We start from the raw sequence: 14,690 nt of genomic DNA on the forward strand, positions 1-14,690 counted from the left end.
ACTAGCTTATTATCTCTAGCTACTTGTTGCCAATTTCTCATCCCATATGAAGTGGAAGAGGTGGGATGATCTGCTCATGCCTGAAGAAGTTGTCAGCATCATCACTGGCCTTCACTATTGCCAATCTGTAGAAGTTATATTTGAAATACTTGAGACCCCAGGAAGTACGTACTTGCTCTGTAAAGCATGTGTTAATATTCCTCTTGTTCATGCCCAAGTCAAGATCCCTGAAACTGGCATAGGCTTCCCTTGGATCCTTGGAAACACAAGGTGTCATGTACTTGTAAACCTTCCTAGTCCAATCCATATGCTTTGCAGCATTTTCTTTGGCATCTTGCCAAATGTGGCTGAGCACGCAATCATGAACCGGATACCTTTTCTATGAGGGAAAGGAATATGAGTTTCGGGAATTTTGCTCATCTTTCCACCATAAGGAGTAAACGCCACTACAGGAAATTGACTCTTCTTCCAATAGAGAAGTCTGTTGGCGTCGCCAAGAAACAAGGCATTGTAAGAAGTAGTGATAGTTCTTTTACCTTCGCCACTGATATTAGCTGTCCGAATGATGACTCTGATGAAAAGATCCTTGTCTAGTTTATCAGCAGCCATCTATATAGGATCTTAGTTGCTCCTTGTTCGAAGGTTTTAGTAACTGTAAAAACTGTCACAGTTGATGGTACAGGAACGAAGTTGACCTTCCAGGCGGTGACGATTCCAAAGCTGCTCCCTGCACCCCCTCTAATTGCCCCAAAAAGATCTTCGCCCATGGCTTTTCAGTTGAGAATTCTTCCATTAACATCAAGTATACGTGCATCCATGAGGTTGTCTGGGCCTAAAATCTGACCTCATGAGAGGAGCGAGCCACCACTTGATTTCTTTTGCAAATTTCATGAACAACAACTTGGGTTCCACATGCATTTGAAGGACGTGCATATGGAACACTTATATATCTTTATTAAGAGATTAATAAAAACTAAGCTGGATATGTATAAGCGAGTTTAAAATTAATATTTTTTCAATAGTCGATTAAAAATTGTACAATTTGTTGAAGAATCATCATGAAACATGTTTAAACAATAGTCGATGATCAATTAGTTAATTTCCATAACTCGATTAATATTAGAGTTCTGAACTTCTTTTTTATTAAAAAAAGAAGTGAAGAAATTAAAAATATCCTTGAGTTATCTTAAGACTTGGCTAACATGCTTCTTCACTCAAACCAAATTTGAAAAGAAATATTGTTTCCAAATACATGTTCTTTTTATACTTCATATTCTAGAAGTACAAAAATTTATTTTAAAATTGTTGTAAAGATAAATTTTTTTATGACTTTTTCTTAGCATGTTTAACCAAACATGTAGACTTTTCAATGCATTTGTGTAGTTAAAAAATTGTAAGTGTAAATAAAAACTTTTACGCGTATATATAATTAAATGATTGAGAATTATGTATGTTAATAAATAAATAAAAAGTAATCAGTGATAACTAAAAAAAATCAAGAAATAGGTATAGGTCAAGATATTGAATCTCATGAGATGGTATATTTACCCTATTGTATTTGCTAAATTTTATTTATTCAAATATTTTATTTAATCAAACTATAATAGAAATAGACACATGCATTAAATTAATTGAATAAAATAAAGAAAAAAAATTATGCAACGCTATACTTATCATAAATATGATATGAAAAAAAATTTTTATTTTAAAAAGTAAGTTCATCTATACAAAATATTAAAAAAAATTATAGATGAATCAAAAAAATCTCTTTAAAAATTAAATACATACAAAATAATTTTAAAAACATCTATCCAAAAATCGGTAAATAAGAAACTAAGAAAAATCATAGATGAGCGATCTCAATCGAAACATGAATTTAAAATTTATTTTATAAAAATACATATAAAAAAGGGTATCAATAAAAATAAGAAAAACATATATAATAATAGCCTGGATGTTGTGATTTAACATGTCAAACTTGAGATTCAGGTCATGAACTCAACCAGGTAAATTAATTTTTTTTTTATCTTAAATTTATACCTAATAGCCTAGGCTTGCATGCCTAAGCTTATTTGTATTTATTTTTGATATTTTAAAGAGGCAAACAACTTGTTGTTCGTCTCTATTTATCCTAGAAAAAAATACACAGGCAATGTGTCACCAGCCAAGACATGTTGTTTGCAAGCCCAAATTCCGACCACCACAATGGTGGCTGGAAAATTAGGGTAGCGCCTCTTTAAAAAAACCCCTTAATTTTCAAGCCATTTCAACGAAAACAAAACCTCACTCATATCATTGGAACACCCATAAACTAATCCATCATTTTAAAATATCCAAAAAAGAGTTCAAAAATACTAAATCAAACTAGGTTAAATTTATCATCCTTAGCATAAATATGTTTTTTAGAGCAACATTGTGAGTCTAAATAACCACCATCAAGCCCTTCTTATCTCATGTAACTTGTGAACACCAAAAAAATTTATTTTGATAGTCAGAAATGGCTTGAAGGATGAATTTCTTTCTCATCGTCGAAATTTAACGACTCTTTTATCTCTCATCTTTCTAACCAGGGACTGAAAAATAATAAAAATAAACTTTTGTTCCAAAACTAATTTTGTTTAAATTTTCAGGGACCTAAATTGTATAAGTTGTGTTATTTTTAAATTTTGAGGATCTAAGTGTACTTTTCACATAATCTTTGGCACGCCATTCATGTCCGGTGTCTTTTTAATTTTGGTTCATGTTTTAACAGTTCCACCATTGCCTAAGAAATCCAAATTAATTGGCCTTCAATTATGATCAAATCACCCAAAATAAAATTTTGAGGACCAAAATGAATTATAAAAAAAAATACACAGTGCCATCCACATTGTTTTGTGTGTTTGTGAACAATGCTGACTCTATAGTACTCAGTCTATGTGTTTAATTTTATTATTCAACATTGGGTTTATTGAAAATTAAACTTCAAAAGTTGTTTTGATTTACTTTTTATAGAGTTATTATGATCTCTTGACTTGATATGTGAATCAACAGGTTTACTCGAATTGATCTGAATCGATCAAATATATTTTCATTTTAACATAAAAAAAAAATCTCATTTTGAATATTTATTTTAAGTTAGATTATGTTTTTACTAGTAATTCAAGTTACTTTTGAACCCACCAACTCGAATGGATTATATCGAATTAATTTCCACACGGTTTATTTTTTATTTCTATTAAAAAAAATATTAGCAATGCTTAAACATTTTTTTCTTACATGAAAAAAAAGAGTCTGCAGAAGAAATCAAGTCTTAATTGACATATAAATTTGTTAAAAATATTTTTTACCGTCGGAAAAAAAAACCGAAAACTAAACTCACTTTATCAATTAAAACAAAATCTAAAAAATCGATCATACTTCATGAAATTAGTATTGGGAAGTGCCTTAGTTTATTGCATGTTAGCTACCTCTCTATGCCTTGTATCTTGTGAGAGCAGGGCTCACGGATGAAGTTAATTGGATCATATAGGTAATTATTAGACTTCAGGTTAATTTCATTTTACACCCCTAAGTTTATATTGTCTATCAATTAACCCCCTAACATTTCCCCAATCTAAAGAAATTAAATGAAGTAGCATGTTTTCAACATTTTATGTTCAAAAATCCCTTATTAATAGAGAAGTTATCATTTTAACTTTGCTCTTCAGTTGTATCAATGGATTGAACTTAATTTTTAACCCATGTTAATTTATCTAACCTATCTAACCTGTAACTTGAACCTTGCGGACGGAGTTTTATTTTTATGCTTGAAGCCTATGTAAATACTTTGGTCATTTATTTCTTGTATGAAATTATGAATGTTTATTTTTGTCTCATTCTACAAGTGTTTTTTTCTGCAAAGAGTCAAGTTCTTATTCCTGTTTACATAGCCAATCTAGACAAGAACATGGTGATCCATAAAATCTATCTCTGGCCATCAATTTGTCTTCAATTCCCTTTTCTCGTTGAAATCGAAGAGGTTGGATGCTTTGGTCATGTCTGAAGAAGTTGTCAGGATCAACTTTGGTCTTCACTTTTACCAATCTGTTGAAGTTATCCTTAAAATACTTGGTACCCCATGCACTTGCTTATGTAAAGCTCGTGTTATTGTTCTTGTTCTTGCCCAAATCAAGGTCCCTGTAATTGACGTATGCTTCCCCTGGAGACTTGGAGACGTACGGGGCCATGTAATCGTATAGCTTCCTAATCCTGTCAATATGTTTTGTGGCATTCTCTGAAGGATCAAATTAACCAGCCAGTCAAGTACAAGATCATGAAGACGGTGCCTTTTCTACGAGGAAAAGGAGTCTGAGATTCTGCTCATCATTCCACTATAAGGAGTCAAAACTACTACAGCATTGTCTTCTGCAAGCAACCTTTGCCATAACCCTTCAAGTGCAGTTTCAGGAATGGCTTCTTTGGCGTAATCTGATTTGGCTTTGAAGCAGGTGCTGAAGGTTCTGTTTCTTTGAAGTAAAATTTCAGGAGTGGCAGTGGAATAGCCAGCCAAATATACTGCAGAACTGATCCAGCTTGCTTCAACGCAATCCAGATGAGTTAAACCCAATTCTGAAAAGTTTTTCTGCATTATCTGAAGTTATAATAGTCCTTTCACCGTTGCTAGAGATATTTGCTGTCTGTATAATGAATCTGATGAAGAGATCCTCGTGGAGCTTATGAGCAAATCTGTTCCCATCTATGTAGGAGCTCAGTAGCACCTTGCTCTAAGGTCTTAGAAACAGTAAACACTGTCACGGTTGATGTTACAGGAACCAATTTGACCTTCCAGGCAGTAATGATTCCTGTTAGAAATAATGTTCAGGACTGCTGGACTGCTGAGCTGGAATTTTATTCTTTCTTTAATTTTTGATTTAGTCAATTCTGTTCCTATTCTCTTGTTCTTGCTGCTATTTCGCAGCTCTGTTGTTTCCATTATCAATTGATCATGGCTTGAATGTAGGACCATGATCGTAGGAGTTTGTTATGTATCAGCTCTATAAATTGAGCTGCAGTTATGAATAAAGTATTCAAGCTTTTCATTCATCAATCTCTTCTTAAACACAAGCATTATCCTTTGTTATTTTTGTTGTTCAGAATCACTGCAACAACGACAATTGGTATCAGAGCCTCTTGATTTAAAGGGATCTGTGTTGTAACCCATGGAGACAGAAGTAAGCTTCTCATCAATTGCTCCACCAGTGTTCAATGGTGACAATTACCAGTTTTGGGCAGTACAGATGGAGACATACTTAGAGGCTCTGGATTTGTGGGAGGCAGTGGAAGAAGATTATGAAATCCTTGCACTTCCAAACAATCCCACCATGGCGCAGGTTAAATCATAGAAGGAGAAGAAGACAAAAAAATCAAAGGCAAAGGCGTGCTTGTTTGCTGCAGTAGCATCCACCATTTTCACTCGAATCATGTCTCTGAAAACAGCAAAGGAGATATGGGAGTTTCTCAAAACTGAGTATGAAGGGGATGAAAGAATTCAAGGTATGCTAGTGTTGAACTTGATGCGTGATTTCGAGTTGCAGAAGATGAAGAAGACTGAATCCATCAAAGAGTACTCTGACAGGCTGCTTAATATTGCAAGCCAAATCAGTTTACTTGGCTCGTCTCTGCCTGAGTCAAGAATTGTTCAAAAAATTCTTGTAACAATTCCTGAAATCTTTGAGGCTACAATTACATCCTTGGAAAATGCCAAGGATATGTCAAAAATTACTTTGACAGAAATGCTAAATGCATTACAAGCTCATGAGCAAAGGAGGATCATGAGACAGGAAGATGAGATTGAAGGAGCTCTATTCGTCAAGCATAAAGAAAAAGGAAAGAATTACAAGAAGAATGGAAGCAGTCAAGCATCATCAGGTGATTCCAGGAATTTCAACAGGAGCAACACTGGAAACAAAAAAGGACCTTTTCCTCCATGCCAACATTGTAAAAGGAGATCACATCCACATTTGAAGTGTTGGAGAAGACCAGAAGCTAAGTGCCACAAATGCAATCAAATGGGGCACGAGGCTGTCATCTGCAAAAACAAAATTCAACAGCATGGTGAAGAAGCTCAAATTGCTGATCAAGAAGAAGAAGATCAATTGTTTGTGGCCACTTGCATTTCCAGAAATGACTCAAGTGAAAGCTGGCTCATTGATAGTGGTTGCACCAACCACATGACACATGACACATGACAGAAACATATTCAAGGAGCTGAAACAAACAACTTCAAAGGTTCGAATTGGAAATGGAGAATACCTTGCTGTTGAAGGAAAGGGAACCGTGGCAATCTTGACTTGCTCAGGTACTAAGTTCATCTCTGATGTATTGTATGTCCCTGGTATAAATCAAAATTTATTCAGTGTTGGTCAGCTTATTGAGAAGGGTTATAAAGTAATGTTTGAAAACAATTGCTGCTTGATTAAAGATGTGAATGGTCATGATATTTTCAAAATAATCATGAAAGGGAAGAGTTTTGCTCTAAATCCATTGGAGGAGGAGCATACTGCTTTCCCAATTAAAGAAAATATCACAGATATTTAGCATAAGAGGCTCGGGCACTATCATCATAGAGGGCTGATGCTTATGAAATCCAAGATGATGGCTAAGGATTTCCCAGCACTTGATGATCACATATCCAGCTGCAGAACTTGTCATACTGGCAAGCTAAACAGGAAGCCCTTTCCAGAAGCCATATGGAGAGCAACAAGGAAGCTGAAATTGATTCATACTGATATTGCAGGACCACAAAGGACACCCTCTCTAAATGGGAGTCTGTATTATGCTGTCTTCATTGACGATTACAGCCGAATGTGCTGGATTTTCTTCTTGAAGCACAAGTCAGAGGTAGCACAGGTGTTCTGGAATTTCAAGGGCAAAGTTGAAAATGAAAGTGGCTGCAAAATTTAAGCCCTCAGATCAGACAATGGCAAGGAATACACTTCCAATGCCTTTAACGTTTTTTGTGAGGAGGCAGGCATTCATCATCAGCTAACAACTCCGTATACTCCTCAGCAAAACGGAGTTAGTGAGAGGCGAAACAAGTTCATATTGGAAATGACAAGATGCTTGCTATATGAGAAGAATTTACAAAAGAAATTCTGGGCAGAGGCTGCAAACACTGCTGTGTTCTTGCAAAACCGACTGCCTACAAGAGCCTTGAAGGATCAAACACCCTTTGAAGCATGGTATGGTTACAAACCATCTCTGAATTTTCTTAAGGTATTTGGATGTTTGTGCTTCACCTTTGTTCCACAGGTCAAGAGGGATAAACTTGACAAGAAAGCACTTCCAGGCATTTTTGTTGGCTACAGCTTAGTTTCAAAGGCTTATAAGATTTTCCAGCCACAAACTGGAAAAATCGTTATAAGCAGAGATGTCCAATTCCTGGAAGATGAAGAATGGGACTGGAACAATGCAATCAAAGAAGATTCAGCCTCTCCAAAAGGCAATTATCTTGTTTCAAACACAAATGATCAAAGCATGGAAGATTGGGACATCAACATGACAGATGACACTCCTGTTAGAGGCACACGGTCACTCCTTGATGTGTATCAAAGGTGCAACATTGCTGTGTGTGAACCAGCAGACTTTGAAGAAGCCAAGCTAGATCAAAATTGGCTTGCTGCGATGAAGGAGGAGCTTCTCATGATCATGAGAAACAACACGTGGGAGTTGGTTGACAGACCTCAAAATAGAAATGTAATCGGTGTAAAATGGGTGTATCGAACAAAACTCAACGCTGATGGCTAAATCAATAAGCACAAAGTCAGGCTAGTGGTGAAGGGATATGCACAAATCTTTGGCGTGGACTACTCAGACACGTTTGCACCGGTAGCAAGACTTGACACTATCAGGCTGCTACTTGCCATTGCAGCACAACTGAATTGGAAGGTGTATCAAATGGACGTCAAGTCAGCGTTTTTAAATGGTGTTTTGCAGGAGGAGATCTATACTGAGCACCCAGAAGGCTTTGCAAATGAAGGAGAGGAGGACAAAGTCTGTCTTCTTAAGAAGGCACTATATGGATTGAAGCAAGCTCCAAAAGCTTGGTACAGCCGAATCGATGAACATTTGCAGCACTTGGGATTCACTAAAAGCCTCTTTGAATCGACTCTTTACATCAAGCAAAATGGTGATAACATCCTTATCATCTCACTTTACGTTGATGATTTGCTTGTAACAGGAAATAACAACAATAATGTGGAGACGTTCAAGCAAGAGATGATGAGTGTATTTGAGATGACAGATTTGGGTTTGATGTCCTTTTTTCTTGGAATGGAAGTTAAGCAAGCCGAACATGAAGTGTTCATATGTCAGAAGAAGTATGCCAAAGAAATCCTCAAAAAGTTCAAACTTGAAGATTGCAAAGCAGTAAGCACTCATATGAATCAAAAGGAGAAGCTATGTAAAGAAGATGGAGCCGAGAAGGTTGATCAAGCACAATTCAGAAAAATTGTTGGATGCTTGATGTATCTCACTGCAACTAGGCCTGATATTTTGAATGCTGTGAATATCTTGTCTAGATTCATGCATTGTGCTAGTGAATTGCATTTCAAGGCTGCTAAAAAAGTGATAAGATATGTCAAAGGAACCTGCAATTTTGGCATAAGATACACAAGAAATAGAGAGTTCAAACTGGTCGGGTACTTTGACAGTGATTGGGGAGGCTCAATTGATGACTTGAAGAGCACATTAGGCTACTGTTTCTCTTTAGGTTCTGGTGTGTTTTCATGGAATTCAAAAAAGCAAGAAACCGTAGCCCAATCCATTACTAAAGCTGAGTTTGTGGCTGTAACAACTGCTGTCAATCAAGCTTTGTGGCCGAGGAAAATTTTATCTGATCTTAACCTAGAGCAAAAGGAAAGCACAGAAATTTTAGGTGACAATCAAGCTGCCATTTCCATCTCTAATAATCCTGTGTTTCACGAGAAAACCAAGCACTTCAACATCAAATTATTCTTTTTGAGAGAGGTGCAGAAAGATGGGAGTATCATTCTTATTTACTGCAAAACTGAAGAACAAGCAGCTGATATTTTCACCAAACCACTGCCAGTCAACAAATTCGAATTTCTGAGAACAAAGTTGGGAGTTTGCAGCTCCTAAACAAGGAGGAGTGTTAGAAATAATGTTCAGGACTGCTGAGCTGGAATTTTATTCTTTCTTTAATTTTTGATTTAGTCAATTCTGTTCCTATTCTCTTGTTCTTGCTGCTATTTCGCAGTTCTGTTATTTTCATTATCAATTGATCATGGCTTGAATGTAGGACCATGATCGTAGGAGTTTGTTATGTATCAGCTCTATAAATTGAGCTGCAATTATGAATAAAGTATTTAAGTTTTTCATTCATCAATCTCTTCTTAAACACAAGCATTATCCTTTATTATTTTTGTTGTTCAGAATCACTGCAACAACAACAATTCCAAAGCTGCCTCCTCCACCTTCACTAATTGCCCAAAAAAGATCTTCCCCCATGGCTTTCCGATCAAGAACTCTTCCACAAGAATCAATTATACGAGCATCAATGACAATGTACGCACCAAGGCCATATTTTCTCAACATGGCACCATATGCACCTCCTGTAATGTGCCCGCCAATACCTAAACTTGTCGCAGTACCGGCAGGGTAGCCAAGAGTCCTACTTTTCTCAGCAATTCTGTAATAGAGTTCGCCATTTGTGGCACCTGCCTGAACCCATACGCTATTATCATTTATATCAACGCTAATAGAACGAAACTGAGTAATGTCTACAACAATGAAAGGAGTTTCAATTTCAGAAACATAAGAGACTCCCTCATAGTCATGACCTCCACTACGGACTCTAATGTGGATTCCAAGATGTTTTGAGCAAATTACAGCAGCTTGGATGTGAGATTCGTTCAAAGGAGTGAAGATGAACTCAGGTTTCGGTACAGAAGGCAATGTAAGCCTGAGGTTGTAAGCAGAAGATACCAATACAGGTGTGAATGAAGAGTTGTTTGGTGTATACTGTTAGGAAATACATTTATTTTATTTTTTTTCTTTTATGTTTGTATTTCTTTTGTGTTAATTTAGATTGTTTTAACATAGGATTGTTTTCTTTCTGATGTTCGATGATTCAGAATTTCTTGCATAGAAAACTATCCTGAACTGGTATTTTCCAATTGCTACAGCCGGGCAACATGGGTAATTTGCCTTTTGCTGTACATTTAAATTACAACAATACTCTTTAATTTTTTTTGTTTTTTTCCTTATAATTAAGGTTATTTTTGTATTTTTAGGTTATGGATGTACAGAAATAACCTTTTTACACTTGAAAAAAAAAAAACAAAAAGATGGAGGGCCATTTCATTATTTCCCATTTAATTGCATAGTAAAATAATCTCCGTGATGCCAATAAATTTAACTCTAAGATTAAAGGGTATTCTTGTCATTTTTTTTATATTTTTTTTGTAATTAATGAGTAGGGGTTGGGTTATTTAAGTATTTGTTTTTTAAAAACATAGCTGACATTTAAGGGATATACGTCATCAGCTTTGTTGTCTTTGAACGACGGTTGCAGTTGAGTAAAACGATCAAAACAACTGTTTTGGGGTGGCATTAGTTCCGTCTCAGCGTCCCTTCCTTAGATGTGTGGCTCGTGCACCAATAGGATCTCTCCTATCTGATTTTTCAAATTAGCCCATAAACTTCCATTTCTTTGTAATTTAGTCCCTTTGCTTTTGTTTCAATTTTTTTTTAAAAATAATTCATTGAATTAGTTTTTTGTTTCAATTTCATCCTCATTGAATTTTTAGCTTTGTCAAATATGGTTTTTGATCTTTTTGTTGCTATTTTCAAAATTAGAATTTTTTTACCCGATTCAATTCTTTAAAAATTGAATTATCACGGTCTCATGACTTAGATCGATGGTTATCTCGGTTGCCTCAAGTTTGTATTGTTTTTTTTTTCAATTTCATCTTTTAATATTAGGTTGATTGAGAATTAAACTTCATAATTTCTTTCAGTTTGCTTTCTATGAAGTTATTCTAGCCTTATGACTCGGATTATGAGTTTGGTCGATTAACTTGAGTTGACTCATGTGGTTTTTTCATGTATTTTTAATTGTTTTTTTTTTACAATTTCATTCTTCAACATTTGATTGTTTGAGAATTGAGTTTTATAATTTGTTTCATTTTTTTTCTATATTGTTATCCTGGTCTCATGATGAAGGCTAGGCAGGTAACCCGGGTTGACTTGACTTATTTTTCTAATTTAGTTTTATTTTTAATTTCATCCTTCAATATTGGGTTAATTGAGAATTGAACTTAATATATTTTTTATTTGCTTGCTACAGGGTTATCAGTGTCTTATGACTTGGGTTGAAGATTTGATAGATTAACTTGAGTTGATCCGAGTCAATTCGAGTTGATTCAAGTAAATCTAGGTGGATCAAACATGTTGTCGTCTCAATATTTAAAAAGATATTGTCTTGATGTTTTTTAGTTAAACTATATTTTAATTATTCGTTCGAGTTGTTTTTGGACCTGTAAAGTTGACTATGTAATATTGAATCAACCTCTACATGATTTAATTTTTTTGTAAAAAACATGTTAACAACACTCGGATATCTTTTTTATATTTAATAAAATTTTAACCCGACTTGCCGTGTACCGCAGGCAATGACTAGTATTTTAATAAACATATATTTTAAGAAGATCGGCACCTACCAAAATATTTATTTATGTAGTACGTAGCCATGCCATGATGCATCATGTCCAGTTCATGTAAAATTATCACCTCAATGAACAATAATGTCGGTGCAATCAGTGCTTTAATTTATGGCTTAAAAAAAAGTTGCGATCTGATAAGTATTCTTGATAATAATAGAGAAAAAAACTTGAGAAGATTAGATGAAATATGAGGCAAAGAAAAGAGAAAAACTCTCCTTGAAACTTTGTGCAAGTAAAGAGTGTTCTCTAAGAAAAAGAACAGCAAAAGCAAACATTAAACAATTACTAGCTGCTAGCTGGGTAAGGTCTTCGCAAAATAGTACCCTAAAAAAATGTCAATTCAAACCCTTGGCATTAATTAATAATTAGTACTTAATATATATATATATATATATATATATATATATAGCCTTGAATTCCACTTCAACTTTTATTACAAGGTCCCACATCTTTTATTGACTGTCCTTACATGCATGGGGATGGTGTTAGGGTAGGGGCTATGTTCTTCACCATAGATTTAAAACTCGATAACTATTTGACCTCCTATTCCCCATAAAAAATAAAAGTAAAAATAAAAATCAAGCCTACAAAGAATGAGATATTATTCCGTTCTCCCTGCTGAAAGTTTTTCTGCTTAATTAATGCGACTTCCCCCAAAATGAAGTCTTCAATCTAAGATCCATGCCTGCGCATACAACTGGAGTGGACCAACAAAGGACAACCTCAATGATTAATTTTGGAGGCACGGGATGCGATGCAATTAATTAATATATATATCTTGTCAATAGGTGAACTTGATGTTGATGAACTGCCCACGGGGCCTTATCTGCAACTATTTTATTCAATTTTTTTGAACTTGTTCATCGAATTGCTGTGATAATTGAGATCTGAGCATCAAGTCTTCAACTACCACGATTATTTATAAATTTTATAGCATATTTTGAACACTACTTGATAGAAAAACTTGCTTATTACACATCATTCTGCGACAGGAATGACTGTCTACTTAACCAAAATATTGGAACAAACTTAGGATGCTGGTCCCATCACAGACACATAAACATGGTGATCCAACCACCCTTTTTCCTGGCCATGAATTCCTCTTCAGCTTCTTTACCGCATGTGCAGTGGAAGAGGTGGAATGCTTTGTTCATGCCTGAAAATGTTTTCAGGATCAACCATGCTCTTCACTAAAGCCAATCTGTAGAAGTTATCCTTGTAGTACTTAGCACCCCAAACCCTTGCCTTCTTAAAGTTTGTGCGAGTATTTCTGTTCATACCCAAATCAAGATCCCTGTAATTCACATATGCTTCCCTTGGATTCTTGGAAACATAAGGTGTCATGTACTTGTAAAGCCCTCTCATCCACTTTATGTGCCTTCCAACATTCCCTGAAGCATTTTGCCAGCTAGTTACATAATGGTTCATGAAAAGGTCACCCTTTCGATGGGGGAAAGGAGTCTCTGACTCAGAGATTTTGCTCATCATTCCACCAAAAGGATTCCATATCATTAAAGGACTATCTTCTTTAAGAAATCTTATCCATATCCCTTCAAGTCCAGTTTCAGGGATAGGTTCTTGGACAAAATCTGACTTGGCTTTGAAGTAGCTCTTCAAGATATTCTTTGCTTGAAGTAAAACTTCAGGAGGCGTAGTGCTTGGATAGCCGCCAATATATAGCACCGATCCAAGCCATGTAGTTTCGATACAATCCTTTGGTGTCAAACCCAATTCTGGAAATCCTTCTTCCATTACCTTGAGGAGTCTATTGGCATCACCAAGAAACAAGGCATTATAGGAAGTCGAAATAGTTCTATTACCCTTGTTACCAGCTGTTTGAATGATAACTCTAATGAAGAGATCTTCGTCGAGTTTGTCAGCAACTTGCTGCCACCGATAGAGGAGCTTAGTGGCACCTTGTTCCAAGGTCTTACTAACTGTAAAAACCGTCACATTTTCTGGCACAGGGACCAATTTTACTTTCCAGGCAGTAATGATACCAAAGCTACCTCCTCCTCCTCCTCTGATTGCCCAAAAAAGCTCTTCCCCCATGGCTTGCCTGTCAAGAATCCTTCCCTGAGCATCGATTATGCGAGCGTCGATAACATTGTCAGCACCAAGGCCATATTTCCTCATCATTGGACCGTAGGCACCTCCTGTGATGTGCCCTCCAATGCCTAAACTGGTGCAAAGGCCAGCAGCGAAACCATGAGTTTTACTTTTTTCAGCAATCCTGTAGTAAAGCTCACCATTTGTGGCACCTGCCTGAACCCAAGCGCTACTATCTTCGATGTCAACGTCAATAGATCGTAGCTTGGCAAGGTCTATAATTATGAAAGGCGATTCAATTTCAGAGACATAAGAGACAGCCTCATAATCATGGCCTCCACTGCGGACTCTGAAGTGAATTCCAAGCTGTTTACAGCAAACAACAGCTGCTTGGATGTCAGATTCATTGAACGGTGTGAAGATAAACTCAGGCTTTGGCACTGAAGGCAAAGTGTACCTGAGGTTTTGAGCAGTAGAAAGTAAAACTGTGGCGAAGGAAGAGTTGTCAATTGGAGTGTACATGGCAGTGGAGAAAGGATAGGAGGAATGTGAAGTAGTTGAGAGACATTGTAGAAACCTATCCTGAATTGTAAATGAAACTACAAAAGGAGACAGAAGCAAGACTACGAGTATTGAAAGAATTGAAGAACTTGAAAGCACCATTTTTTGCTATCTCCTTGCCTTGTGTTTGAAGAACTCATGTCCCAAGATTACTTATATAGTGATTTGATGAGTACATGAAAGAATTATTCAAATCCTAGGTGGATAGTTTTTATTATATTCTTAACAACCTACACACGGCTTGTGGCCTAAAAATTGGCTGTGGAAAACTGTTGCCATGTGAAGACGATAACTTAGCAAAATATTTTAGCTGACTTTCTGCTACAGGGCATTTAGAAACCGAAGAGCAACCTGCCCTGGCCACCATTTCACTTC

The 14,690-nt window shown here is 36.0% G+C and overlaps 1 protein-coding gene and 1 pseudogene across 1 annotated transcript; both read right to left on the reverse strand.

The window, feature by feature from the left end:
- Positions 1-37: 37 nt before the first annotated feature.
- On the reverse strand, positions 38-10,594 carry LOC133670521 (monolignol oxidoreductase AtBBE-like 13; annotated as a pseudogene).
- A 2,012-nt stretch (positions 10,595-12,606) lies between these two features.
- On the reverse strand, positions 12,607-14,456 carry LOC133693581 (monolignol oxidoreductase AtBBE-like 15). The gene has a single exon (XM_062114819.1). It carries the CDS (start codon positions 14,415-14,417, stop codon positions 12,819-12,821), a length of 1,599 nt encoding a protein of 532 aa, XP_061970803.1. The 5' UTR covers positions 14,418-14,456; the 3' UTR covers positions 12,607-12,818.
- Positions 14,457-14,690: the final 234 nt, after the last annotated feature.

The sequence above is a fragment of the Populus nigra genome, chromosome 1 (assembly GCF_951802175.1).
Source record: "Populus nigra chromosome 1, ddPopNigr1.1, whole genome shotgun sequence".
Taxonomy (NCBI): Eukaryota; Viridiplantae; Streptophyta; class Magnoliopsida; order Malpighiales; family Salicaceae; genus Populus; species Populus nigra.

Bases quoted from the DNA above. Each gene is read 5' to 3' on its own strand.
- LOC133693581 (XM_062114819.1), bottom strand. From the start codon at position 14,417: ATGGTGCTTTCAAGTTCTTCAATTCTTTCAATACTCGTAGTCTTGCTT.